This window comes from Rhinoderma darwinii, chromosome 2, assembly GCF_050947455.1.
Source record: "Rhinoderma darwinii isolate aRhiDar2 chromosome 2, aRhiDar2.hap1, whole genome shotgun sequence".
Lineage (NCBI taxonomy): Eukaryota > Metazoa > Chordata > Amphibia > Anura > Rhinodermatidae > Rhinoderma > Rhinoderma darwinii.
In genome coordinates, this window is record NC_134688.1 from 208,383,076 (window position 1) to 208,409,483 (window position 26,408).

Genomic DNA, 26,408 nt, shown 5'->3' on the forward strand with positions numbered 1-26,408 from the left:
ATCTAACGGTCAGGGTCCAACTACCGGCACCCCCGCCAATCAGCTTTTTGGAAGGGCCGCAGTGCTCGTACAAAACCTGCTTCCCCTTCATTCCTTATCTGCTCCTCCTGTGAATCGCCGACACACTTGTAGCGGTAGTTCGCAGTATTACAACCGCCCATTCAAGTGAATAGGACAATGTTATAATATTGGGAAGCACCACTAGAAGTGTGTCAGCGATTCAGCGTGAACAGTAAATGATATAAAGGGAAAGCAGCTCTTGTACGAGCACTGCGACTCCTTAAAAACAGCTGATGGGCGGGGTCGGGATTCGATCCCGAATGATCAGATATTGATGGCCTATTTTCAGGATAGGCCATCAAGTTTTTGGAACTCGACAACTCTTTCCTGACAGCCACCGTTTATACACAGTGGATGTTGCGGGGGAATGTATGGACTGCGCTCAGAAGCTGAGCCTGCTCTGTACACAACCAGTGTTAGGCCTCATGCACACGACCGTAGCCATGTGCACGGCCGTGATTTTCAGGGTCGGTCGGGGGAGGCCTTTCACCCCCGAGCCGCCCCCTAGTCACAGGCCATGCACATGGCCACGGACATTATTTGCTATGAGCCTGGAACGCAGAACACGGCCGTAATAAGACATGCCCGTTCTTTCTGCGGTCCAGGCTCGTGGGCCATGCACGGACCGTGGAAACCACGGTAGTGTGCATGGCCCCATAGGAATGAATGGGGAATTGCGGCCGCAAAAGCACGTTCGTGTGCATGGAGCCTTAGCTCTATATTACTCAGCCTGAGGGTGTAGCCCTAGAAAATCGTAGTCATTGGCCACCACAAGTGGGGATTTGGCCACATGCAGCAACCGCTACGCTGGACCACACCCTTTACTCTTATATGCAGACATAGTCAAATTACAGTTTATTGCCGCGCTTACTGCAAAATCGGTAACTAACTGAACGCACCATGTATACGAGGACATGGAGTATGAGTATAACTGCACAGGTGCGATCTTTTCGCATTGTGACTAATCACCGTTTTGCAAAACGTGGCAATTCGCAGACGGTTTTGCAGTCGCAGAGCAAGAAGACGGTGCAATCCGGCACATTGTGAAGTTAACCCCCCCCCCCCCAGGAGGTAAGGCTTCGTGGTGAGCGGCCTGGTGCGCGATTGGTTGCGTTCAGAAGGAGGCGGGGCTTCAGGTAGCATGGAAGTGCTTGTACGGCTTCCGGCTCATGCCGCGCACTGATGCTGAGGTACGGCGCTTTTATTGCGGACATGTAATGTGGGGAGTGGATAAGCGGCTGAATGACAGGCATTCTGCGCTCCTTCCGCATACTATAGTGGAGGGCAATGCCTACTTAGGGGTGACAGACCAATACAGATTTGGATAGGAGCTCCGGCTCTGTCAATCCAGCTATGGCGTATAACAATATGTGCTAGTTCGGGGCTTTCTTGTATCGGCCACTATGGTTCCCGAAGGCTGTGCAGGGGGAGGGGGTCCGTGGCATACTCCTGATGTTCGGCATCTACAGTAACGTGCAGCTCTTTCTCTCCTCACATGGCCGGAGTGTTCACATGCTGTCTGCGCTGCTGCTAGACTGTAGTTCTGCAGAGACGTTATTGTACGTTATTTCTTTATATGGGATTTATTAGGATTCTAGGTCTTTCTGGAAGCCCTCAGTAGCTGGGTCTGGGTAAAAACAGGTGTGTCCTACCCATTCAGATCACCCTGGTGTACTCTTGTTTGTTACTTTACATCACCCAGGCTGTGCCATACTCCATCATGGAACTGGTGGCATGTCCTCTTGCACACGACCGGGTTCGGGCCGTGAAAAACGGTCCGTGCGTTGGCCGCATTTCCCGACCGCGTTAGGCCCTGTTCACACTGAGTTTTTTGGGGCAGAAACCGCGCAAAAAAAACTCCTCAAAAACCGCCCGAGAATGCCTCCCATTGATTTCAATGGGAGGCAGATGAGTTTTTTTACCACAAGTAAAAAAAAACTCGTCGTGGTAGGCCCTGTTCACACAGAGTTTTTTGAAGCGGAAACCGCGCCGCAAAACTCCTCAAAAACCGCCCGAAAATGCCTCCCATTGATTTCAATGGGATTTGGACAAGTTTTTTACCGCGAGTAAAAAAAACGCGTCACGGTAAAAAGAAGCGTCATGACCCATCTTGAGGCGGTTTCCGCCTCCAAAACCCCATTTCAATCAGTCAGAAAGAGGAAAAAAACGCCTCGACGAGTGTTTTGACGAGTTTTTGTCAAACCACTGTGCAAAAACCGTCTGGAGCAGTTTTTGCAGGAGGAATTTTCCTCCTGCAAAAAACTCTGTGTGAACACAGCCATACAGGTGAACGGGACTCCTGGCATCCCAGACGTTTTATGATACTAGGAGTCCCTGCCTCCCCGCTGAACTGCTGTTCCATACTGAACAGAATGATCCAGTACAAAACAGCAGTTCTGCGGGGACACAGGGACTCCTAGTATCATAAAACGCCTGGGATGCCAGGAGTCCCGTTCACCTGTATCGCGGTCGGGCCGGGAAATCCAGACAACATTCGAACCGTTTTTCACGGCCCGAACTCTGTCATGTATAAGAGGTGGGGGGTTTGTAACGAGGGAACATGTATATGCACAATTTACTTTAGTAAAGCAGAAGAGCTCCTAGTCCTGTGATATACAGATGATAACCCCTCTGATTCTGAATATACTACGTATTCTCCTCAGTAGTATTGTATTAGATTTTGGACACCATCTAATAGCTTACAGATTCAATTAGGGTCCTGTTCACATAACGTTTATTTACCTATGTTTGACGTATATGCCGGTAGAAAGCTCCCCAATGTATACGTTAAACGTAGGCTGTGACAGATTCTTAACCGTGTTATCTATTACCATAGGCTATAATGGTTTCCATCACGAGGGTTGACACATCCATTAAAAGAATACTATTATATTCTATGGGTGACAGATGCCGCTATTGGGCACTATTATCGTTTAACATGTCCATCACCCATAGGCAATAATAGTATCTGCTAAACGCATACGTTGTGAAAAACCAATGACATACAGGAGTGTGGACACGTCTCACACTCCGCGTCCCGCCAGTCAGGTATACAGCCCCTTGGTCTCAGAGAATCTACTGCATTTAGGTCCTAGAAGACTGCTTTACTAGTATCTATAGGGGCTAATATGTACAGAAATACATTTGTTGTCCCCAGGGCGCCATAGATCACAATGGAACAAAGTGCTGGTTTATGGGCTAATCTCTATGTAAAGTAAAAAGGTGAAACTTCCACCATGCGTAGGGATCAGGCTATATACCGATACCATCCGTTTCTATATGGGATATAAATTCATAAACGTACTATTTTTCATTCTGCATTCATGTAAAAGATGGCGTTTAATAAAGTGATATACACGTTCCGTGGATAATCCGTATATATTATTAAAGGGACCTGTCTTATAGGGGAGGGGAAGGGCATTTTAAACTTTTTTTTTTCCTCAGTCATGCAAGTCGCTTGGGAAGCGGTGGTCGCAAGTGCCACTCTTTTCTGTGAGTAACGGCTCTAGCGGCCGTCATTCAGAATGCTACAGCCGTCACTCAGAGCAGAGGGTCGTGCAGCGGTACTTGTTCTCGGTGCCCCGGGAGAATTAAAAAAACAAACAAAAAACCTTTTCTCAGTTGCATGACTGAGAAAAAAGTTCCATTCCTATATCGCGCTTTCAGCAGATTTTAAACCTTAAAACTGCTGACAGGTTCCCTTTAAGGAATTGTTGTTCATGCAATTCCTTTATGTAAAAGAATGGGGTTCAATAGCATGATGGTGTGTTTATTACTTTATTGTACCCCTTCCTTTTACATGAATTCAGCATCCACAGTAATTCCTAGAAGAATATCTGTCAGCTCATCTATTGAATAGTGCCTTACTTTTACCCAATGTGGCTGCAATCAGCCCTGATGCGCCATGCAAAGTTCAGTGACCTGGTGCTGGAAAGTCCTATATATTCTGTGCTGCCTATTCCCGACAACAGGTATTATGCCAGTTTCTTCGCTATAGGTAAATCACAGCTGGGTGGCAGAAGAAGGAAGCCTGCTTCAAATATGACTTCTTACTACCGGCGCTAGCTTATTGGCCTTTTCTTTAATTTCTTGTAGCAAAAATCAAGAAAATAGATGTCAAAATTGAGAATTGCCCACGAGCATGACAAAATTGAAACTTTATTTTTAGGCCATATGGCCCAGCCCTACCTCTGAGGGGTTAACATAAGGAAAAGTTCTTGTATCACCCTCCTGGGGTAAGGCTGTACAGGAGGAGAGATGATAGTTCCTACTGTGACTTGCAGCCTCCACCCCACCCTGAGGGTATATTCACACATTACCACAATTTTTTTTTTAAACCGCATTGTTTTGCTGAGATTTTGCCCTAATTGCAGCAATAAACCGTCATTTGACAGCACCGTGGGAATAGACCCTAACGCCTCATGCACACGACCGTGTGTGCTGTCCAGTCAGTGATCCGAGGAAAGATAGGACACGTTCTGTCTTTCCTCGGATCGGAGACTCGGACCATTTTTCACGGACCCGATTCACCCGCTAAAGTGAATGGGTCCGGGAAGACTATCGGGTGCCACTCGGATGCCATGAAAAATGGCCCGAGTGGCACAACAGTTGTGTGTATGAGGCGTTATGGGCACAAAACCAGGAAGTAAAACTTTGAATCTGCTCCTTGACTTCAAACGAGTACTGCACTTATAGCCTGGTATCATTTGAAAGCTTAGATTCTAGGATTTAATATAATACCAAGATCTAAGCCCATACCTTATATTTTAAGGTCATGACATATTACATATGGCCTTGGCAATTAAAGAAGTTTTCCCGTTTCAGACGTTTATGCCATGTCCACAGGAAGTTACACTAATGTCACATCCAGGCGAAGACTCAGGTGGCCGGATGTACGGAAACAGCTGAGCATGCAGAGTTACGTTGTTTCTGTAACTGCCATATAAGTGAAGGGGAGTCTAGCACAGTGCGCTTGGCTGTTTCTGTACACCCAGCTGCCTTGCCAGTGAGTCTTCTCCTGGATGCGGCGGCCATCTCACCCAAGAGGTGTCGAGGGACTCCTGTTCTCGGTATAGTTGGTGGTCCCAGATCTGATACCTGCATGTCAAACATTTATGGCATAACCTGTGGATATGCTATAAATGTTAAATATTAAATTCCTCTGATCACACAAAACATAAACATTTTTTTAAATAGATTACTGTAATTAACCCCTTCACGACTGCCATACGGCTATATACGTTCTAACTGCCGATGCCCCGTGCAGTTAGCACGTGTATAAACGTTGACAGCCTGGAATAGGTTTAATGAGTGCAGTGCTGCACTCTCATGTCTGCCGGGGCTTTGAGAGACCCGGAATACACCCCCACTGTAGATAACTCCACCCACAACCCCCTGTAGGCAGTGCAAAACCCTCTGTAGAGAGCGCCACCCAAGCTTCCCCCAGCATCGGAATCCCCGGCCAGCTCTTTGGCTGAGGATTCCCCTCCTAGAAGGCGCCCCCACCGGCTCTCCAGTGCCACCCCCTCTGCAGATGGCACCCCCCACTGTAGATATCGCCACCTGAACTGACTCTAGAGGGATCCCTGGTGTCCGATCGCACTGGCCAGGGATTCCGCTTCTAGAAAGAGCCCCTGACGTCACTGTCCACTTGACAGTGACATTAGTGGCTCTCTCTAGGAGCGGAATCCCCGGCCGACACTCTGGCCAGGGATTCCGCTACTGGAGAAGCTCCGGGTGTGACTATCCATATATGGACAATGATGGCAGTGGCTCTCTCTAAGAGCGGAATCCCCAGTGTCAGATCGCTCTGTCGGGGATTCCGCTACTTGAGAAGCCCCTGGTGTCACTATCCATAAATGGACAGTGATGTCAGGGGCTACTCCTGTAGCGGAATCCCCTCTCTGGCAGAAATGGCCGTTACTCCCGCGTCGTACTATTCCGGCGCTGTGCGCGAACGATGCACTTAGCACGACGGAATAGTACGTCGCTGAGCGCGAAGGGGTTAAAGAGGCTCTGTCACCAGATTCTCAAATCCCTATCTCCTATTGCATGTGATCGGCGCTGCAATGTAGAGAACAGTAACGTTTTGTTTTTTTTAAAAAACGTTCATTTTTGGCCAAGTTATGAGCTATTTTATATATATGCAAATGAGCTTTGAAATGGACAACTGGGCGTTTTTTTTTCGTTATGTCCAACTGGGCGTGTATTGTGTTTTTAACTGGGCGTGTTTACGTGTATGACGCTGACCAATCGAGATTACGGAGGTAAGCGAGATTTTGTTTTCCTTGCTGGAAATCTCACAGAAAAGATTCAGAAGTGTCAGGATTCTGAATACACATGACGTCCAGGCTGGATGATCATGTGTATTCATTATCCGGACACTTGATTAACGTTAATCTCTGTGTATGTGGCTGCACATCGCTGCTGTGTAAATGAATGGAGAGGAGTGTGACGCTGACTGGTCATTGATTGGTCAGCGTCATACACGTAAACACGCCCAGTTAAAAACACAATACACGCCCAGTTGGACATAACGGAAAAAAAAACACGCCCAGTTGTCCATTTCAAAGCTCATTTGCATATATATAAAATAGCTCATAACTTGGTCAAAAATGAACATTTTTTTTTTAAAAAAAACACGTTCCTGTTCTCTACATTGCAGCGCCGATCACATGCAATAGGAGATAGGGATTTGAGAATCTGGTGACAGAGCCTCTTTAAAACATTTACTTTTCATTTTTACACAACTTGTTTTTTTACTTTGTCCCACTAAGGGACTTGAGGGCAGGAGGCCCTGATCGCAATTTTAATACACTGCACTACATGTGCTGACAGCAAGCATAGTGGGTCCTGACTTTGACATGACCTAATAGTACGTCCAGGAGTGGGAACGGGTTAATCATTGAAATTAGGTATTTCATTCAATCCATGGGTGTAAAAACACCTAGCCATGTAGTCTGCCTTTACAATCACTTATGAAAGAATGGGTTGTTCTAAAGGCTCACTGAATTCCAGCGTGGTACAGTAATATGATGCCACCGTTGCAACAAGTCAGTTTGTTAAATTTTTTCCTTACTAGATATTCCATGATCAGCTGTGAGTGGTATTATTGCAAAGTGGAAGCATTTAGGAACCAAAGCTACTCAGCCACAAAGAGGTAGACCACGTAAAGTAACAGAGCGGTGATGCTGAGTGCATAAAGTTGCCAATGCTCTGCTGACTCAATAACTTTAGAGTTTCAAACCTCCTCTGGCATTAATATTAGCACAAAAACTGTGCACCGGTAGCTTAATGGCATGAGTTCCCATGGCTGACCTGTAGCATGCAAGCCTTACATCACCAAACACAATGCCAAGATTCAGATGGTGTAAACCACGCCGCCGCTGGGCTCTGGAGCAGTGGAAACGTGTTATGTGGAGTGACAAATCATGCATCTCTATCTGGCAGTCTGATGAATGAGTCTGGGTTGGTGAATGTCAGGAGAGTGTTACCTGCCTGACTGCATTGTGCTAACTGTAAAGTTTGACGGAGGAGGGATGATGCAATGGGGTTGTTTTTCAGGGGTTGACCTAAGCCTAAGGGAAATCTTAAAGAGGCTCTGTCACCAGATTTTCAAACCCCTATCTCGTATTGCAGCAGATAGGCGCTGCAATGTAGATAACAGTAACGTTTTGTTTTCTTCAAAAACAAGCATTTTTGACCAAGTTATGAGCATTTTTATATTTATGCAAATGAGCCTCTTATGGACAACTGGGCGTGTTTAAAGTTATGTCCAAGTGGGCGTGTATTGTGTATGTACATCTGGGCATTTTTACTTGTTTTACTAGCTGGGCGTTGTGAATGGGAGTGTATGATGCTGACGAATCAGCATCATCCACTTCTCTTCGTTAACACCCAGCTTCTGGCAGTGCACAGACACACAGCGTGTTCTCGAGAGATCACGCTGTGACGTCACTCACTTCCTGCCCCAGGTCCTGCATCGTGTCTGCACTGCCAGAAGCTGGGTGGTAACGAAGAGAAGTGGATGATGCTCATTCGTCAGCATCATACAATGACAGCACTGATGACATGTCACTATGAAGTCAAAAGTTTTATGAAAGTTAGTTAGACTTTAAGGGCTTATTCAAACGAGCATGTGACTGTCGTTAAAAAAACGTCCGTCACACGGACACATGTATTTAGTTGTTTTACCGGACCGTGTGAAGGGTTCATAGAAAAATAGGACATGTCCTATTTTCTTCCGTTTTCACGAAACCCTCAATAGACCCAAGTCTATCAGAGATCCATGAAAACAGGTCCCGCACGGGTGCAACTCGGACGTGAAAAACGGCTAGTTTTTCACGGCCGAGTTTGTACTTGTTTGTGTGAATCTGTCCTAAGACTCAATAAACTGATAAATGAAATCTATGGTTGTGCAGATACTAAATATGTGTAGGTTTTTTGTTTTTATGTAATCTATGGACAACCAAATGTATTCTCCCTTTTCATAATGCTATACTGGAGTGATCAAAGGGTCAAACGCCTTGATCGGAAATTCACCGATCCCATCTGTATAGCAGGTGGCTGCTCTAAGGACCGGAGCTGTTATTAACAGTGCATTCATAGAGCAGAAAACCTCAGGAAGCTGTTAACCCCCGCCACCTCTACTGCAGCATCACCGCTGCCTTCAAGACAGTGGGCAGTCATTAAGGGGTTAAAGCACATGGTTTTGGGATGAGATGTCCAACATGCATATATAGGTGTGATGGTCAGCTGTCCCAAAAAAAATTTCCCCTATAATGTATACACTGTTAAAGTCATACGTTTACGGACACCTAGCCACAATTATTAACTCAGCTTTTCACAATTCCTGACATGATCCTGGTACACATTTCCTCTCTTAGGGCATGACCACACATGGCGGAATTCCTCCGCAACTGTCCGCATCAATGCCGCACAGAATCTGCGTTGCAGATTCTGCAGCGGATCTGCACAAAATGTGCCGAAAATTGATGCGGACTGGCCGCTGCGGACTGCAGGAAAAGTGCTTCTCTTCTCCCTATTCAGTGCAGGATAGAGAGAAGGGACAGCACTTTCCCTAGTGAAAGTCAAAGAAATTCATACTTACCGCCCGTTGTCTTGGTGACGCGTCCCTCTTTCGGCATCCGGCCCGACCTCCCTGGATGACGCTCCAGTCCATGTGACCGCTGCAGCCTGTGCTTGGCCTGTGATTGGCTGCAGCCGTCACTTACACTGAAACGTCATCCTGGGAGGCCGGACTGTAGACAGACGCAGGGAGTTCTCGGTAAGTATGAACTTATATTTTTTTTTACAGATACATGTATATTGAGATCGGTAGTCACTGTCCCGGGTGCAGAAACAGTTACTGCCGATCGCTTAACTCTTTCAGCACCCTGGACAGTGACTATTTACAGACGTCTCCTAGCAACGCTCCCGTCATTACGGGAGCCCCATTGACTTCCTCAGTCTGGCTGTAGACCTAGAAATACATAGGTCCAGCCAGAATGAAGAAATGTCATGGTAGTAAAAACAATACGCTCCGCAGCACACATAAGATCTGCGGACGTCATTGCGGAATTTTGACTCTCCATTGAAGTCAATGGAGAAATTCCGCCATGAGTCCGCAACCAGTCCGCCACTGCTCCGCAACAGACAGAGCATGCTGCGGACACCAAATTCCGCTCCGCAGCCTATGCTCCGCAGCGGAATTGTACGCATCGTGTAAACGAACACTGCTAAATTAAAGTGAAAGTCAATGGAGAAACGGCTCCGCTGCGGATTAACGCTGCGGAGTGTCCGCAGCGGAATTTAAGTGAAATTCCGCTATGTGTGAACCCGCCCTTAGGTTAGTTAGGATCACTACTATATATCAAGAATGTGAAATGTCAGAATAATACTAGAGGCAATGATTTGCATACATGTGGTTAGTATTTGATAGCATTGCCTTAAAATCTTGCTTCTAGCAGCAGCACGAACTATGTAAAGTCCTATGCAGTAGGTGACAGAGCGTCCTGCTTGTCTCCATGGCTCCTGTATCCAGAACCGCCATTGGCGCTATAGCATTCTACAGCACTAATGTCTTGGCTGATTTCTTGTCATGTCAAGCAAAGTATGTTAAAGTGTAGCTACTCGTTTGGTAAGCTTGTGAGAGCTCTACTAGCAACTGGCAGAAGTTTGGATTGGTGGGGGTCCGAGCAATAAGACCCCCACTAATTGCTAGAACGAAGCAGCTGAATTCTCAGTGCTTGGACCCTCACCAATCCAGGCTTCTGACATGTCACTATGACATGTCAGAAGTTTGTCAAACGATTCGCTACACTTTAAGGTCTTGAAGGTAGGTTGTAAAGTACTGCCACAGGTACTCCTCCAATGATGTCAATGACCCTATCAGAAGCTTCTAAAGCCATGACATCGTTTTCTGAAATTTTCCAAACTATTTAAAGGCACAGTCAACTTGGTATATGTAAACTCCTGAGCTACTGGGAATGTGATGAAAAAAAATAAAAGCTGGAATAAATCATTGTCTATTCACAATCCCGACACTTCATTAATGTTTCTGTGGTAGTTACAGCAGAGCAAGCAATAATGTTTTGTGCTGACTAGATGATTAGAGTGTGACACCATGAGTCTACAATCTTCAACTTTTACCCAATTATTCTAATTTTCTGGGAGACTAAATTTTGGGTTTTCATTAACTGTTATCCATAATCATCAACATTACAAGAAAAGAATGCTGGAAATAGATCACTCCGTGTGTAATGAATCTATATAATATACGAGTTTCACTTTTTGAATTAAATTACTGAAATTAACTTTTTGATGATATTCTAATTCATTGAGAAGGACCTGTATATCCTCAGTGGTTATGAATGTGTATAAGAAATGGCAAAGGAAAACGTGAGATTAGCTACGTTTGCTATCACCAACATTCACAATACTGACACAACTTATTTATAGCGTATGCTTCTATGTTGCTATATACATGCCCTCATTTGTCCATGTGGGTAAAACTTTAGAAGTGACAGCTCCTATATTTGGCAGATTATTTTTTTTGAACGATTACAGGTCAGTTTTTTCATGGAGCCAAGTCATACAGTATGTCTAGTACAATACTAAGTTATTACTAGTTGCCGCCATCTTCCACTAGATGGTGCTAGAAAACAAATATGAATGAAACAGAATGGCCCACACCCATTATAAACCATCTGTCATTTTCTCTAGCTGTAAACTTCCATTGATATTGTAAAATCCTTTTGCATTCTTAGCATTGATTTTAGAACTGTTGGGACCCCACTCATATTGTGTTCAGGCGTGTTTGCCTTTTTAAATTTGCCATTTCTATGGACGGTTTTGGATCTGATATCGGATCTACACTGACCTTGTGCAATAGCAGCTTTCCAGCTTATACTTTTTAGAGGTAAATTTGGAGCAACATTTTATGAGTTTTGTCTTAAGCAGCTCTCAACGTAACACTCCAGAGAAGGGAACCCCACTATGGTGGAACAGACAACACAGTTTAGCGAAATGATTTGAGCCTTCAATGGGATGTTGATGGAATCCATGCAGTACTGGCTGCTTTTCCCTCCATTAATGTTATTTTAGGTATACCTGGTTGTACAGACGGGTAAAGCAATAGTTATTATCTCCTCTTCTACAGTGCTGGGGGGGTGCACTTTATTCAGTTATACGTCTTATTATGACACTTGCTATAGAGAAGCATAACCTTCCATTCAATGCCTATACCTCTTAAATATGACTATCCAGAAATGGAGCCACTTGGAATACTATAACGTTCCAACTGTCCTCATAGATTTTTTTTCTGGCGGTAGAGTAGAGGTTGCCTGGTACGGATTATTACAGGGTGCACACCGCTCTGTCTTGGAGGAGTTGCATTAGAATCTATTTACACATTGTGGACAAATTGCTGCAAAAAAACGTGATCTGAAGATTGGTAAGTATCATTAGAATGACAGTTAAAGCTTCTTCTCACTAAAGCTTCATAGATACGGCCGTGTGCATTTTGACCCATAATAAAACGGCTGGTCTTACACCGCCAATAATTCTCCTTCATACACACTGGTCAGTTAACTGCCCGACTTATTTGGGAAATGAGGGATTTGCCGGTGTGATCGGGCCTTTTACTTGATTATATGAATATTCATCCTACAGTGATCTCAATAATTTAATAAAATATGTAGCTAGAATACTGAAACAAGTTACAAGATCCAGTGACGAGAGGTAGAATTGAGGGCGGACAGCCAAAGAAACCGTGCCAAGAAATAGATGTAGTGCAGGATTTGGGAAAGAAGCCAAGACCTGTGAGAGGGTCGTCGTAAGTATAACGCCAGAAGTCCTGTGTCGATGTGGATTTATACCATATCTATATCATGGCTGCTGTCCTAATACATTGCAGAATCCGTTTCTCATTCTTTTTGTTACAGGGTAGCAGTTGTTTGCAGTATGCTTTGGCCTCTTCTTATCTGAGATGTGGTTCTTTGTGCGGTAATGTTTCTGGACACACATGATAAAGCGTACCCTGTGCTACACAAGACCTTGATCTTGATGTACAAAAGCCGTCATCTCTTCTGGGATGAGTTACAATGTATAATGAATTCAGTGTCTGTGCTGTTCAGAGCTGGACACAATTGCAGCATTGAGTTGTATTGTATTCAAGACAAGTTGTTTTGCATTTGCCAGTCAGCCCACTTTAAATCCAAGCATGCAGGATTTTCACTAGATCAAGTTGGCTTCATTTTCTGTCCCTTTTTTTTTTTTTATTATTATTACTAAAGATTGCTGAGGTAAAGTGTATATTATATAACCTTATACAACCAAAGACTGCAATATGTTTAATTTGTAAAGAACAATGTGTTTTCCTGATGTTGTTCATGGTTTTTACTAGCTGAGATAAGTATTTGAGGTCATGTCTAATGCATCTAAGCCTCCGTTGCAGATTCCATTGTTTTTTGCCAGACAAAATAGGACCGTATGCTGCGCTATTTTGTCCGGAAAAAACAATGGAAACTTAACGTCAACGGGTTCTGTCAAACGCCGTTTTTTCCCATCATGCGACAGACCCAGCAGCTCTGTTTTAGCGTTGTACATCTAACCTTTTGCACTAGGCATCCCACATCACTTCCATGCCACTATTTTTATTTTTTTATCCTGAATAGAAAGCAGTCACAACCTCTGAAGAAATGTATTGAGCAGTTTAATTTACAAATGTCCAGCTTTGCCTCATAAACTAAAGAGATGGACAGCCTGGAGATTCCTTCAGTCTGATGACGTCTGCCTAGGGCATATGGAAACCAAGCCATTTCTTGTCTGCAGTGTTGTACATCTTTTCTGGAAGGGTGCGGAAGCTAACTATTGTATACAAGGAATAATAGAAGGAAGTTAAGGGGGTTTTACACTGGGCAATTATAGGGCAGACGAGCGTTCGAGTGTGTAAACAGGGCAGCGATCAGCAGATGAACGAGCAAACACTTGTTCATCTGCTGATCTTATTGTTTTAAAAAGCCGACATGATAATGTATGGGGACGAGCGATCGTCGTAACGACAACTCGTCCCCATCTATAACTCCTCGTGACAGGAGCAGACGAGCGCTGATCAACAAGCTGTCTCGTTGATTGATGCTCGCTGCACCGGCCACAATCGGCCAGTGTAATAGGGGCTTTACAGTGTATCAAGATTTAAGGGAATGTGTCACAAAAAATGACTTGTTGTAACACCTCTATATAGATTACACAGGATCCACCATTGACTATAGGTGATGGACACAGCTCCCCTCCTATCCCTTCCAGCACAATGACCTCTGCACAGGTCACAGAGCATGCCCAGAAAACTCTCCTATAGAACTCAATGGGCTCTATTCCTGTTCACTGGTTCCTACGGTCCATGTGGCTGCTGTAAAGTATCTCTCTAAATGCTGTTGAGAGAGCAGCTCAGGCAAGATAGCTGCCCCCATAATAATATACAGAAAGAAGAATAAAAAAAGAAAAACATTAGAAAAAAAGAATATCTAGCACTATCTGGTTTTAATTAAAGTGCAGCTAAACGTTCAACAAACTTCTGACATATCATAGTGACATGTCAGAAGTTTAGATTAGTAAGCACGGAGACCCCCACCAATCGCTAGAATGAAGCACTCGTGTGAGTTCTCAGCCGCTTCGTTTCTGTTCTGCTTTTTCCGGAAAGCCGATGTATAGGAGTACAGGCTGATAGACTTTCTATGGAGTCCGTACACTGATACATTTATTTCCGGAAAAAGCCGAACAGACCCGAAGCAGCTGAGCGCTCACACGAGCTCTTCAGCTGCTTCATTCTAGCGATTGGTGGGGGTCTCCATGCTCGGACCCCCACCAATCCAAACTTATGACATGTCACTATGACATGTCAGAAGTTTGCCGAACGTTTAGCTACACTTTAAAGAAGTATATAGGTGAAACATTCCATTAAGGGTCTGTTCACATAATGTTTACCATTTACGGTCAATCTCCCGATGTACGTGCTGAACATAAAGGACCAACTTATGCCACTGTATGACACAGAAGCCCCTATTTTAAAATAAACAAATATTGCAGAATACTTTTTTTATTTTTGCGGTGGCCCACTGTATAGGAAAGTGTCATAGAATGATTTTCCGTGCATTATAGAAAAACAAGTAAACCTGCCTGGTGGCACCCAAAAGGACACTCTTTCAGCATCCTCTGGGTCCATAGGGCTCTGTGTGTGTGTGTGTGTGTGTGTGGGTGTGTGTGTGTGTGGGTGTGTGTGTGTGTGTCATATGTGGGTGTCATATGTGGGTGTCATATGTGGGTGTCATATGTGGTGTGAACAGAGACATAGATTATCAGATGAACATTTTTATTTCCCTCTTAGTAAAAATAAAATGCAAACTACACGGAGAAAATAAAAAAGTCATGTATGCAGATTTCAGAATTGCTGACAATCATTTTAACCTTTGCCTTAAATAGATCTTTTTTTTTTTTTTTTTCTGTCTTTAGGTTCTTGATGACTGAGAAAACAATTCATCAATGGTGAGTATTTATATACAAACAAATGAACCCAACAAATATGCATTCCATTAAAGGGGTATACAAATCTCAGAAAGTGATGGTGTATTTTAGCAATATTCCATCACTTTATGAGATTTGTATACTTTTTTGAAGAAATTAAAGGAGCTATGTTTATGGATGTTATAGAGAGGGGTACCCACTCAGGAGCCCCCCCCCCCCCCTATGAACAGGACAGATCAGCAGCGGATTGCAAACTTCCCTCCTCCAATATCAAATGTGTGCAGAGTGTCTTGCTTTGTGAAGAGACAAACCCATTAAAGTTGATCTCCAGTTACAGAAAATACCTGAGTGTTATAGAGACATATCAGGAGTTCCCAAGGTTAAGTGGAGTGTTGGCCCACCAATCGCTATAATGATGGAGAGTGGCATATGCCTCTCTGAAATGTAGCCAAGGTGGCCCATGGACTGTAATGCAAGTCTATGGCCTGTTTTCCCCTCTCCTGAATGAAGGGAAGAAACTGTTACTTGACTAATATCTACTAGTTAAATGCAATGAAAATAACAAACAAGGAGCCCCTGTACTCTCAGAGCAGAATGTTCCCAGCCCAGCTGTTGTAGGTACAGGGAAAAGATTATTTCCCATAGCACTTACTTCTACCACTACACAGCAATCCCCATGTGGACTTTATTGTTCTGTTTGTAGCACAAATCATATTTTGGCTTCCTAGCCTTAAGGCCCACAAAAGGATCCTGAAAAACGAATGGCCTGTCCAGATCTGCCTGTATTAAGCAGTGGGGGTGGAAGTTTCATAGTCCGGAACCTTGTACAGCAGGAAGTGGAGTCGTTTTCCCACAGTGTCCGCACGTCTTCCCATCCTCCCGTGTGACACTGCACTTACAGCTCCCTATATATTATTATTATTGTTGATGAGTATTCGGAGCGTTCTTCAGGGCTGTACCTGAATACACACTCTGTAAAGTTTCTGTTTTTCTGGAATAGTTTAAGTAGTTAAATAATAAAGTTTTCTTCCTGTATGTATAACACTGCTGGACAGCTGCTGAAGCAGATGTGTTTTGGGGTTTTCATAGCAATCCCAAGTGTTATGAAGGATGTTTGCTTTGGCTTTGTGGTTTGCTTGAATGTATAGATAGTTAAAATTATACTTTGCTGTCTGTGAAATGTCTCATTTTTACAATGCTACGTTATACAATATACAGTGTTTGACGTTTGCTGAATTAAAAAAACAGGAAGTGAATAAGGTACTTGAGCGTTGCTACATCTGTAGATTTTTTTTTCCCCACAAAGATCAGATTATAATAATAAACGGGTTTGTTAAAATTCATACACAAGTACATGTATTCCTATGGACTGTCAACTCTCCGTTTCTTTTTCAGCCGTCACAACATTTTCTGTATATAGTCAAAGTTAATCCCTTCCCGCATTTGGATGCAACGGTATGTCCGTTTTAGCAGGGCCTTCCTGCAAATAGGCATTGTTACATCCACTGGATGGCATGGGCACAGAAGCTGTGCCCACGCTATCTGCAGCAGATGCGGGCTATAATGTACAGCCGAGATCCCACTGCAACAGTCAAGATCGGTGTTCCCTCTGATTCTGACCGTTTTAACTCCTTAGATGGCGCTGTCAGTAGCAACCACGGCAACTAGGTGGTTGGGCAGAGGGAGGAGGCTCCCTCTATCACTTATTGGTGTCCCACGATAATAGACCACCTATAGCTATATATCTATAAGGCCATGCAAAAGGCCTAATAGCTTGCCTGTCAGTTTGTTACTATGCTTTGGTATACTAAGTGTACCAAAGCATTATATCACCGATCAAAGATTAGCAATGTTAATTCCCCTAGTGGGGCTGAAAAAGAAATTAAATAAAGCTTTTAACAAAGCTTCACATTTAAAAAAAAAAAAAGTTTTTATTTTGCAAAATGGTATAGCTGGAATCGTAATGACTCATACAATAAAGTTATCACGTTATTTGTTCAACACGGTGAACAACATAAAAAGAGGCAGAATAGGTTTTTTTTATTTTCTTCCTCAAAAAAATATAATAAAAGTTAATCAATAATTTATTTGTCCCTCATAATGGTTCTTTTAAAAAAATGTGACTCGTCCTGCAAAACACAAGCCCTCTCATACAGCTACATTGATGGAAAAATTAAAAACGTATGGCTCTTGGAATGCGGCAAAATAAAAACTATTTTTTTTATGAAATTGTGCAAAAGTAGTCAATAAAAAAAACTACTTTATTTGGTATTGCCATATGTACTAAACCATAGAATAAAGGTAACGATACATATATCCCCGCGATGAACGGCGCAGAATTTCTAACCCCAAAAATGTTTTGCTTTGGTTTTTTTTCCCCCAGAAAGAGTTAATAAAAGTTTACCAATAAGTAATATGTACCCTAAAATTCAGCCCTCATGTAGACAGAAAAAAGTTATGGTACTCGAAATGCAGCGACGCAAGAACAGAAAAAAAGTGGCCAAAATAGCCTCGGTCCCGAAGGGGGGTTTAAGGAGATTGATTAATCAAATGCACTGGGGGCATATTGCTAGGAGATGACCACAATGTCTTTAATGAGACCACCCTTGTAAAGTCATGGGGGGAGGACTCCCATTAGGGGATGCCAAAGGAAAAGTTTCCACCAACCTGGAAGAATGTTTTCAACGCGTCTCCATGCCATGCTATGCCATCTTGCCGGGGTCCGTTTCCATTTGAAAAGCTTTTACTTCAAGACATTGGGACATAATGAAATATACTGCGTCACTGATAAAAATAAGTTTGTTGGTTAGAAATACTAGTACGATAAGATCTACATATGGGGCTAGGAATATGGTACACATTAGTGATGCAAACTACCACAAGTAATTTTGTTTTTCTGTAATTGTCACCTTATTTCTAGGCAAACATACACGTTCAAGAATCTGAGCCCTGGTATGCTGGGCGGGTGTATTCCAGGTACTGGAGGCATTATAGTCAAGCAATGCAGTGGCTGTACAGGCATAAGAGAGCATACAGAATGGCCGTGGCATCTATGTGTTATCCCCCCTGGTACCAGGCTGAAACCTTTCATAACACACGGTATACAGATTGGGAAGGAGGAGAGTCCTCTTATTCGTCCATGTATGGCAGGCCACAGAAACAAGCTGTGCCGCCACGCCGGGATCGTCCATGTTTAAAGGTATCATGTTCTAAAGAAGAGGAGTCTGAAATGGAACAAGAAGCTGCTTCAACGGATTCTGATGAGGAAGGAATAGAATGTGACATGAGCAACATGGAGATAACCGAGGAGCTGCGCCAATACTTTGCAGAGACTGAGAGACACCGAGAAGAGCTAAGTAAGTATCTGTCATCTGTTTGTAGGGGATCCCATATATTGGTTCACTGCACACAACTTCCTTATTATACTGCAATATTACATACAAGTATTCAGTGGGAAATGCACAGTAGTGGTATAAAAACTTGTACTCTATGGAGTATTTTGGTAAAAAGTCCTATGTATACACATTGAAATTCTTTTAATCCCATAATCCAGCACTTGTTTTCAGCACAGAAATATAATGGGGACTTTTCCAAGACCAAAAGCAGAAGACTGAGAAGAAGCCATTAGGAAGTTCATTGGATTTAAAAAAAAAATTCTCGTAGATCCCCTTAAGGTTGACGACCCATGATTGAAGTGTTTCACAATTGAGAAGCGGGTATAAAAGACAATAGTTGTCTGCAGAGGTCAAGTCACTGCTGCTCTGTTATAATAAAGGGTTTAGTGATATTACATTTGATAGTTTGTGGCTTGAATCCCCTGGCAATGAAGAAGGTAAATAAATCTCTCTAGGTTGTCACTTTGCTGGGTTATTGGCTTGTGTGTCTGTATGAAGCGTCGCTTACCAGTCTATACTGGATCATTATTATGCGCTGTTCCCCAGTCTCATTTCTGACTTCATGCGCGTTCCTTTATTATGTGGGATCTAGCTGTAATGTGACAAAATTTGTATTCCTTCTCTTGCTTCTTGTCCAAGCTAATTTAGTATTTTAATGTGAAATACCTTCCAGCAACCACATAATGGCTGCGATACTATTTTCTTATAAGCCTAAAGCACATTGCACTGAAGGGCTTTATGGTGTCACTGATACTACTTCCAAGACCGCTTCATGTTCAGCTTCCTTTAAGACATTGCAATCCCACTCTCTAAAGTTTCCATAACAACAGTGCAGATCGCTTAGAAAGGCTCCATTGACAGGACTCAGTAGGGCCCCTTCGAGTAGGAGAGAACTGGAAGCTCCGAAGAAACAAAAGGGAGACCAACACAGAAAAATGGAGTCCTATCTCTCAGAATATATACTGTGTGTGCACCTTATACAATGTGTGTGTGTGTGTGTGTGTGTGTGTGTGTGTGTGTGTGTATATACAGTGCCTTGCAAAAGTTTGCGGAAAAAGATGCGGAAGGCATCATGCTTTTCACAAATTGTAAAAAAAAAACTCTCCATGCTAGTTGTGCTTATCACACTTGATATTTTTCTTTAGGGATCTGTAACTTCTTCTTAACAATACTGCTTGTGGTTATAGCTACGTGTTTTTTCATCTCTCTTTAGAACCATAGAAGACCGAGCTTTTCCCATGAACTCCCTGCTGGAGTTATGTATACTTCTAATATTGACCAAGCTGTGGTTGAGTTTTCTCAGACCCCCCCCCCCCCCCAAAAAAAAAGTGTTGTAGAATATAACGGACACTAGTCTTTCTTATAAATGCTTCATAGAATGATTGGCAGTTCCCCCTTTTTATATTTCAGCTTTGTTCTGATTCACGGGTGATTCCAGTGCCTGGCAAGTGGACTCTAAAGACCCAGTACTTATGTTTTAATAAGATGTGTTCGCACATAAAAGGCAACCTAAGTCCTGGTCACATTAGAGTGGATATGCTCTGGGAAGACCGCATAGATCAAGAATATAGTTTACTTTTTAATATTTAGAGATTTAATATTAATTTTGGGAAGACCGCATAGATCAAGAATATAGTTTACTTTTTAATATTTAGAGATTTAATATTAATTTTGGGAAGACCACATAGATCAAGAATATAGTTTACTTTTTAACACTGTCCCTTGCATGCTTTACAGCAGTGGTGCCTTATTGGCGAGCCGGGCACCATTGCCCCTGAATCGCAGCAATTATTTACAGGTTTTTGTTAACGACTGTTAATTGGCCACTCTAAATAATCTTCTTTTAGTGCCCCTAAATGAGTGGCACAGAAATGTGAAGGATGGATCTAAGCGCACGCTGCTTTATCTGGGGCTGTGACTCGTCTGCACAATCCTATTCACACGCAGTGGAAAAAATCTGCACAAATTTTAAGGCCGCAAAGATCCGTGGTGGAAATTGGCAAAGAATGAGCAGCCGATATACAACGTTGACCCTCTTGAGAGATGGCTTTAGCTTTCTGCTGATTAGACGCTGGAGCCGTCTTTAAGAGGGAAGGGAATGGTGGCATTGCGTGGAGCCCGGAGCATTAAACATGAAGTGGTCGTCTCTGGGGCACTTGCTTTTGCTGTGTTGAGGACAGGAAAAGGCAGACTTATTTATGACCGATACCACAGGGCTAGTTATGCTGCTCTCCCCATTCTCTATATAGCGCTTTAAGCAGTTTTGAGGGCTCAAAACCGGTGACCGATTCCCTATAACACACTGCATTATTGACGGCAACACACACATATGCACTATCTGATATCTAAGGTAGTTCTACATATATCAAAGCTGAGAGACAGGCCTTATTGTGATAGAAACATGTTTGAAAGATAAAAACCAAATACTCTACTGCAAGAAATTGGGCTGTCAGGAATTGGCTCAGGGTTTGGCAGAGCCGCTTCATTTTTTCCACTTGATGCTTTCCTTTTTCTAACCTGGCACTCGCAATGCAAGAGATTTTGTACTTTCCCACCTCCCACTTCTCCCTCATCACTCTCTTGCATTCTTTAGCTGAGCATCTGCTGCCATGTACCAGGGAAATTCTGACTCATGCCAGGATTTGTTGTATGCGAAGGTTTCTTGCAGGTCCTCTGAATTCACCACTAATTCAAGAAAAGAGGTCAAAACAGGTTTTGTCTGAAGTATAAGTATTGCCCATACACACACTTGTACATGCAATATATAGTATAGTGGAGCAGTTAATAGAAACCAATCAGATTCCTGCTTTCATATTTTTATGGGCAGTTTAGAATATGTATTAAGTGTGAAAGGATCTGATTGGTTTATGTGAGCCACTTCTCCACTAGTTATTACAAGTTCCTTACAACAAACAGCAGTAATATAATTCATGTATTTAATATGTGGATAACAAAGCTATTGCTTGGCTTTCCACTAAATGTGGATGCCTCAGTATTTTTGTAGTGTAACTATACCACAGCCTTACGAATGTGAAATCCAAGTTTTATCCGGTAAGTGCTTTTGAAATGCTTTACTGCAGATATATGTAAAAACAAAAGTAACCACAGAAGTGAATGCCAAAAAGTCTGTTTTAAATTGCAAAATGCGTATTTATTGTGGATTCCACAGAAAACTAAAGTCACTTTAATAAGGTTTTAACAAACACTATTCGCAAACCATGTAAAAACAAATTCACCAAATCTGACTTTCAAGCGGTTTCCACGGCATTTTATTATTAGTATGTGAATCCAGCCTTACTTGTATATTTGGTGAACTTATTATAGTTGGGTGAGTTAATTATACCAGTAACGCCTGGTTCACACCGCGTTATATTCCTTCCATCGGAGGTATATGTCCGCAGGAGTCCTAACGTATACCTCTGATGGAAGATAGTGATGTATTCCGCTGTATATTGGCATATATTAATAATCTTTATTCAACATATTCCACAGCACTTTACAATTTAGAGGGTTTATGTATAGACATTATCAGACATTACATATTGACAAAGCTAATATACAATTCAAACAAGAGGAGTGAGGACCCTGCTCGCAAGAACTTACAATCTATGAGGAGATAAGGGAAACACAAAATTTAAAAAGTGCAATGGTCCATATAGTAAGATACGTTGCCTGAGCACTGTTCTACTTGAAGCACTGCCCAGGGAAGCCCCTGATGTCACTGTCTGTATATGGACAGTGATGTCAGGGGCTTTCAACTACGGAGTCCCCAGCCAGAGCATCACAAGCGCTCTGGGAGAAGACTCCTGTCGTGGGAAAGCCATCGACGTCACTGTTCATTTATGCACAGGTCCTGGACTCCCCAGGCCAGAGCCTCGGCAATTCTCTGGCCGGGCATTCCTCTCCGGGAGGAGCCCCTGATATCGCTGTCCATTTATGGACAGTGACATCAGGGGCTCTTCCAGTCCCAGAGTCCCCGGCCAGAGTGCGTACCGATGCTCCATACGTCATGAGCTTCCCCAGAGTTAGAATCCCCAGGCCCAGCTATATCTGATGTTCTGCCCAGGTACTTGGGCCCTGGGGAAACTCCCTAAACTATAGGTTTAACATATACCTCAGATGGATGAAATACAGTGGCATCCGTGACACATAGCTCCTGTTAAAAAAAATAAAATAAATGTATACCGCACAGTATTTTCCGCGGTATCCCTCAGACTGTAATAGCATAGTCTACTACGTTATTCCATCCCCAAAAAAGGTATACCAGCCTGCTGGAGGCCTTCTGAAGCCCTATGGAGTTTTCCCGACGTACACGATAAACGCAGGGCTAAAACGCAATATGAATCAGGCCTAAGTGCCAAAGTATATGACATAACTATGGCTGTCGTGGACACTGCTACGTGTTAAATCGCATTGAAAAGAATCCTACGTCCCATTAAGGTGTCATCGTTTTTAAGCAATTAAAGTCTTAGTGTAATTAACTTACATATGGATTGACAGAGTTCATTGAAAGTATGGACATGTTCAACCAACATAACAGGTAATCTGTCTAAGGTTCACTGCTGGCATGAGTGTTCTCAGTTTACTATTTGTAACCTGTAGGTTTTATTGAGCTTTGCTTTGAGCTAAAATCATAAATCATTGGTATAGACTGCAAAGCGCAATGAACAACATGGCTTGGAGCATCAAAGAAAATGAAGGTAGTTTCTCAAAATGAGTTACAAGTGTGCTCGCAAAGACAGAAGAACCTCTGATGAAATCCCTACGTGGTACCAATGACACACCACCTGGTCCACTGAAATGACTTCTATTGATTCCGTTGATTGTTGTTGTTCAGTGTTGACAGGTATCCAATGACCATACAACGGATTGTGGGGATGGATTTTTCTGTGAAATATTTGTTGGTTTGTTTTGTTAGGCTAAAACACAATCGCTCTCTTTTTTTTTTTTTACCCTACTATTTCAGAGAGACAACAGGAGCTTGAGGAGGAAATGCATGCACAGTATGTAGATGCCGGTCATGATCTGCACATTCCCACTAAAACATCAACTCAGCCGCCTTCTGAAAGACCCGGAGAAAGGCGTCGGATAGAGATGCAGAAACTATATGGAGAAGATGCAGCTCAAATCCAAGGAATGGAAACTGCAATGCAACTCAACTTTGATCGGCACTGTGATAAGAAACAACCGAAGTACTGGCCCATCATCCCACTAAAGCTCTAAGTTTCTGGGCAGAGATGTGAACAGTTTTTACATCCCTGTATGTAGCGACCACAGCTGTATCAACTTGTAAAATGAACATCTACTTGAGCAATAGATTCCCACACTGAAACTGTTTTGACAGTTACTGTGTCCATGAACATTGTTGCATTTTTTTTTGTACTGAATATTTCAACCGCGTTATGCTTTTTTATTTGAATATTATTTACCTTCCACCATATTTTTCATAAATGACCTGTATTTGTACATGTACATAAATCTAAATTGAAACTATAAAACTTAGTAACTGAGAGAGAGCATTTAGATTATATATATTTTTTTCTCTTCGGAAAATGTATAAACTAGTATTAAAGGGGTTATCCAAGTGAATAGGACAGTGGTGCAATTCCTTGCACGGCCACTACAAATGTAACGGCGCGTGCAAGTACGAACGAGGAGAAGCATGTAAACAATGAAGAGTGCGAGCACCGCATCCGCATCAAACAGCAGATTGGCGGTGGTGCTGGTAGTCGGTCCCCTACTAAGGATAGGCCATCAATTTTACAAACCCGGATAACACCTTTAAGGATAGAGATTTGGGTGTTACACATTTAATCCATCAGATCTACTGTGGTTGTAAGTAGATGACCTCTAAAAGGGGCAATTCTGTGCATCGCAGCTTCTATAGAGGAATCATTGCATTTTTGGTATGCGCCAGCTTATTTATTTGTGAAGGCATCCGTGGCAAAATGTATCAATGATCGTAAATGTAGAATAATATATAGCATTTATTTAACATTGCCGAAATGATTCCCACTTCTGTATGTAGCATTAGCATGATCTAAGTTCTGATAATTTGCACTTTGGTTGTATACAGTAGTGCTGTTCTAAAGACTACACATGCAATCTATTCTTTTATTTGTTACACTGTGCCTTTGGCAATACACGTGGGTTTTGCTAGGAAAATAAAAAGCTGAAATATTGTTTGAAGTTCTGCATTAGATCTCATTATTTGGTAGTGTCAGTTAAAAAGCGCCATAAAATGTTGCCATTTTATATCTAAGCTTAACATTTTTGCATTCGTTATTTACCAAAATAATTAATTTATAGAGCACTACTATTTCCCAGTGATGGATATTTAGGCCCCATGTACACTACAGTATTTTTTCCCTCCCGTAAAAAAAGGGGCTGGAAATGTCACAATCATGTCCAAACCAATTAAAAGGGTCACATGGTCTCACAGACGCCATTTTCTTTGCTTCTCTTTATTCAAAAATGTAAATCTCCTGACGTCGCCTAGCAACGCTCCAGTAATTACGGGAGCCCGATAGATTTCTATGGGCCTGCCAGTGGCGTAATTACGGCCTGAAATAGGACATGTTCTATATTTTTCAACGTCCCGGGCACCTTCCCATACGCAAACGGGAAGATACCCGTGGCCAATAGAAGTCTATGGGCCCGTAATTACGGGCGTTTTTACGGTCGTGTGCATGGGGCCTTAAAGTGTAGCTAAACGTTTGACGAACTTCTGACATGTCAATATTACATGTCAGAAGTTTGGTTTGGTGGGGGTCCGAGCACTGAGACCCCCACCAATCGCTAGAATGAAGCAGCTGAAGCGCTCGTGTGTGCGCTCAGCCGCTTCGTGTCTGTTTGGCTCTTTCTGGAAATAAATGTATCTGTGTACGGAATCAATAGAAAGTCCATTAGCCCGTACACCGATACATTGGGTTTCCGGAAAAAGCCGAACAGACACGAAGCAGCTGAACGCTCACACGAGCGTAGGAAAACCTGTACGAAAAATGCAAACATGGGGAGAATAACTTAAAGCCTGGTTATCGCACCCACTTTGGTTCGGTTGGTAGAATTAAAATTGTTACATTTCCAATATCTTTCTCTTCTCTTGAGAGCAATACAGAAGTCACACTTTAAAATACGGAGAGACGTCCGTTATTTTTCTGGGGTACCTTGGCCCGATGACTGTCAAAAAGACACTTGAAAAGTGTGGGGAGAGTTGCTCTATCCAACCTCTACAGTGAAGGAAATAAGTATTTGATCCCTTGGTGATTTTGTAAGTTTGCCCACTGTCAAAGACATGAACAGTCTAGAATTTTTAGGCTAGGTTAATTTTACCAGTGAGAGAGAGATTATATTTAAAAAAAAAAACAGAAAATCACATTGTCAAAATTATATATATTTATTTGCATTGTGCACAGAGAAATAAGTATTTGTTCCCCTACCAACCATTAAGAGTTCAGCCTCCTCCAGACCAGTTACACCCTCCAAATGAACTTGGTGCCTGCATTAAAGACAGCTGTCTTACATGGTCACCTGTATAAAAGACTCCTGTCCACAGACTCAATTAATCAGTCTGACTCTAACCTCTACAACATGGGCAAGACCAAAGAGCTTTCTAAGGATGTCAGGGACAAGATCATAGACCTGCACAAGGCAGGAATGGGCTACAAAACCATAAGTAAGACGCTGGGTGAGAAGGAGACAACTGTTCGTGCAATAGTAAGAAAATGGAAGACATACAAAATGACTGTCAATCGACATCGATCTGGGGCTCCACACAAAATCTCACCTCGTGGGGTATCCTTGATCCTGAGGAAGGTGGGAGCTCAGCCGAAAACAACACGGGGGGAACTTGTTAATGATCTCAAGGCAGCTGGGACCACAGTCACCAAGAAAACCATTGGTAACACATTACGCCGTAATGGATTAAAATCC

General features: G+C 42.8%; 1 protein-coding gene across 3 annotated transcripts; it reads left to right on the top strand.

Moving 5' to 3' along the window:
• Positions 1 to 1,178: 1,178 nt before the first annotated feature.
• Positions 1,179 to 24,665, top strand: GEMIN8 (gem nuclear organelle associated protein 8). Of its 3 annotated transcripts, none has more exons than XM_075852784.1 (4): positions 1,179 to 1,250; positions 15,070 to 15,102; positions 18,002 to 18,437; positions 23,443 to 24,665. In XM_075852784.1, exons 2-4 carry the CDS (start codon positions 15,100 to 15,102, stop codon positions 23,697 to 23,699), a joined length of 696 nt encoding a protein of 231 aa, XP_075708899.1. In that variant the 5' UTR covers positions 1,179 to 1,250; positions 15,070 to 15,099; the 3' UTR covers positions 23,700 to 24,665. The 3 variants fall into 3 exon arrangements, with proteins under 3 accessions (XP_075708899.1, XP_075708900.1, XP_075708901.1); XM_075852785.1 differs by lacking the exon at positions 1,179 to 1,250 and adding an exon at positions 1,592 to 1,619; XM_075852786.1 differs by lacking the exon at positions 1,179 to 1,250 and adding an exon at positions 12,373 to 12,394.
• Positions 24,666 to 26,408: the final 1,743 nt, after the last annotated feature.

Bases quoted from the DNA above. Each gene is read 5' to 3' on its own strand.
- GEMIN8 (XM_075852784.1), top strand. The intron at 18,438-23,442 runs GTAAGTATCTGT...CTACTATTTCAG, and splicing joins GAGACACCGAGAAGAGCTAA to AGAGACAACAGGAGCTTGAG.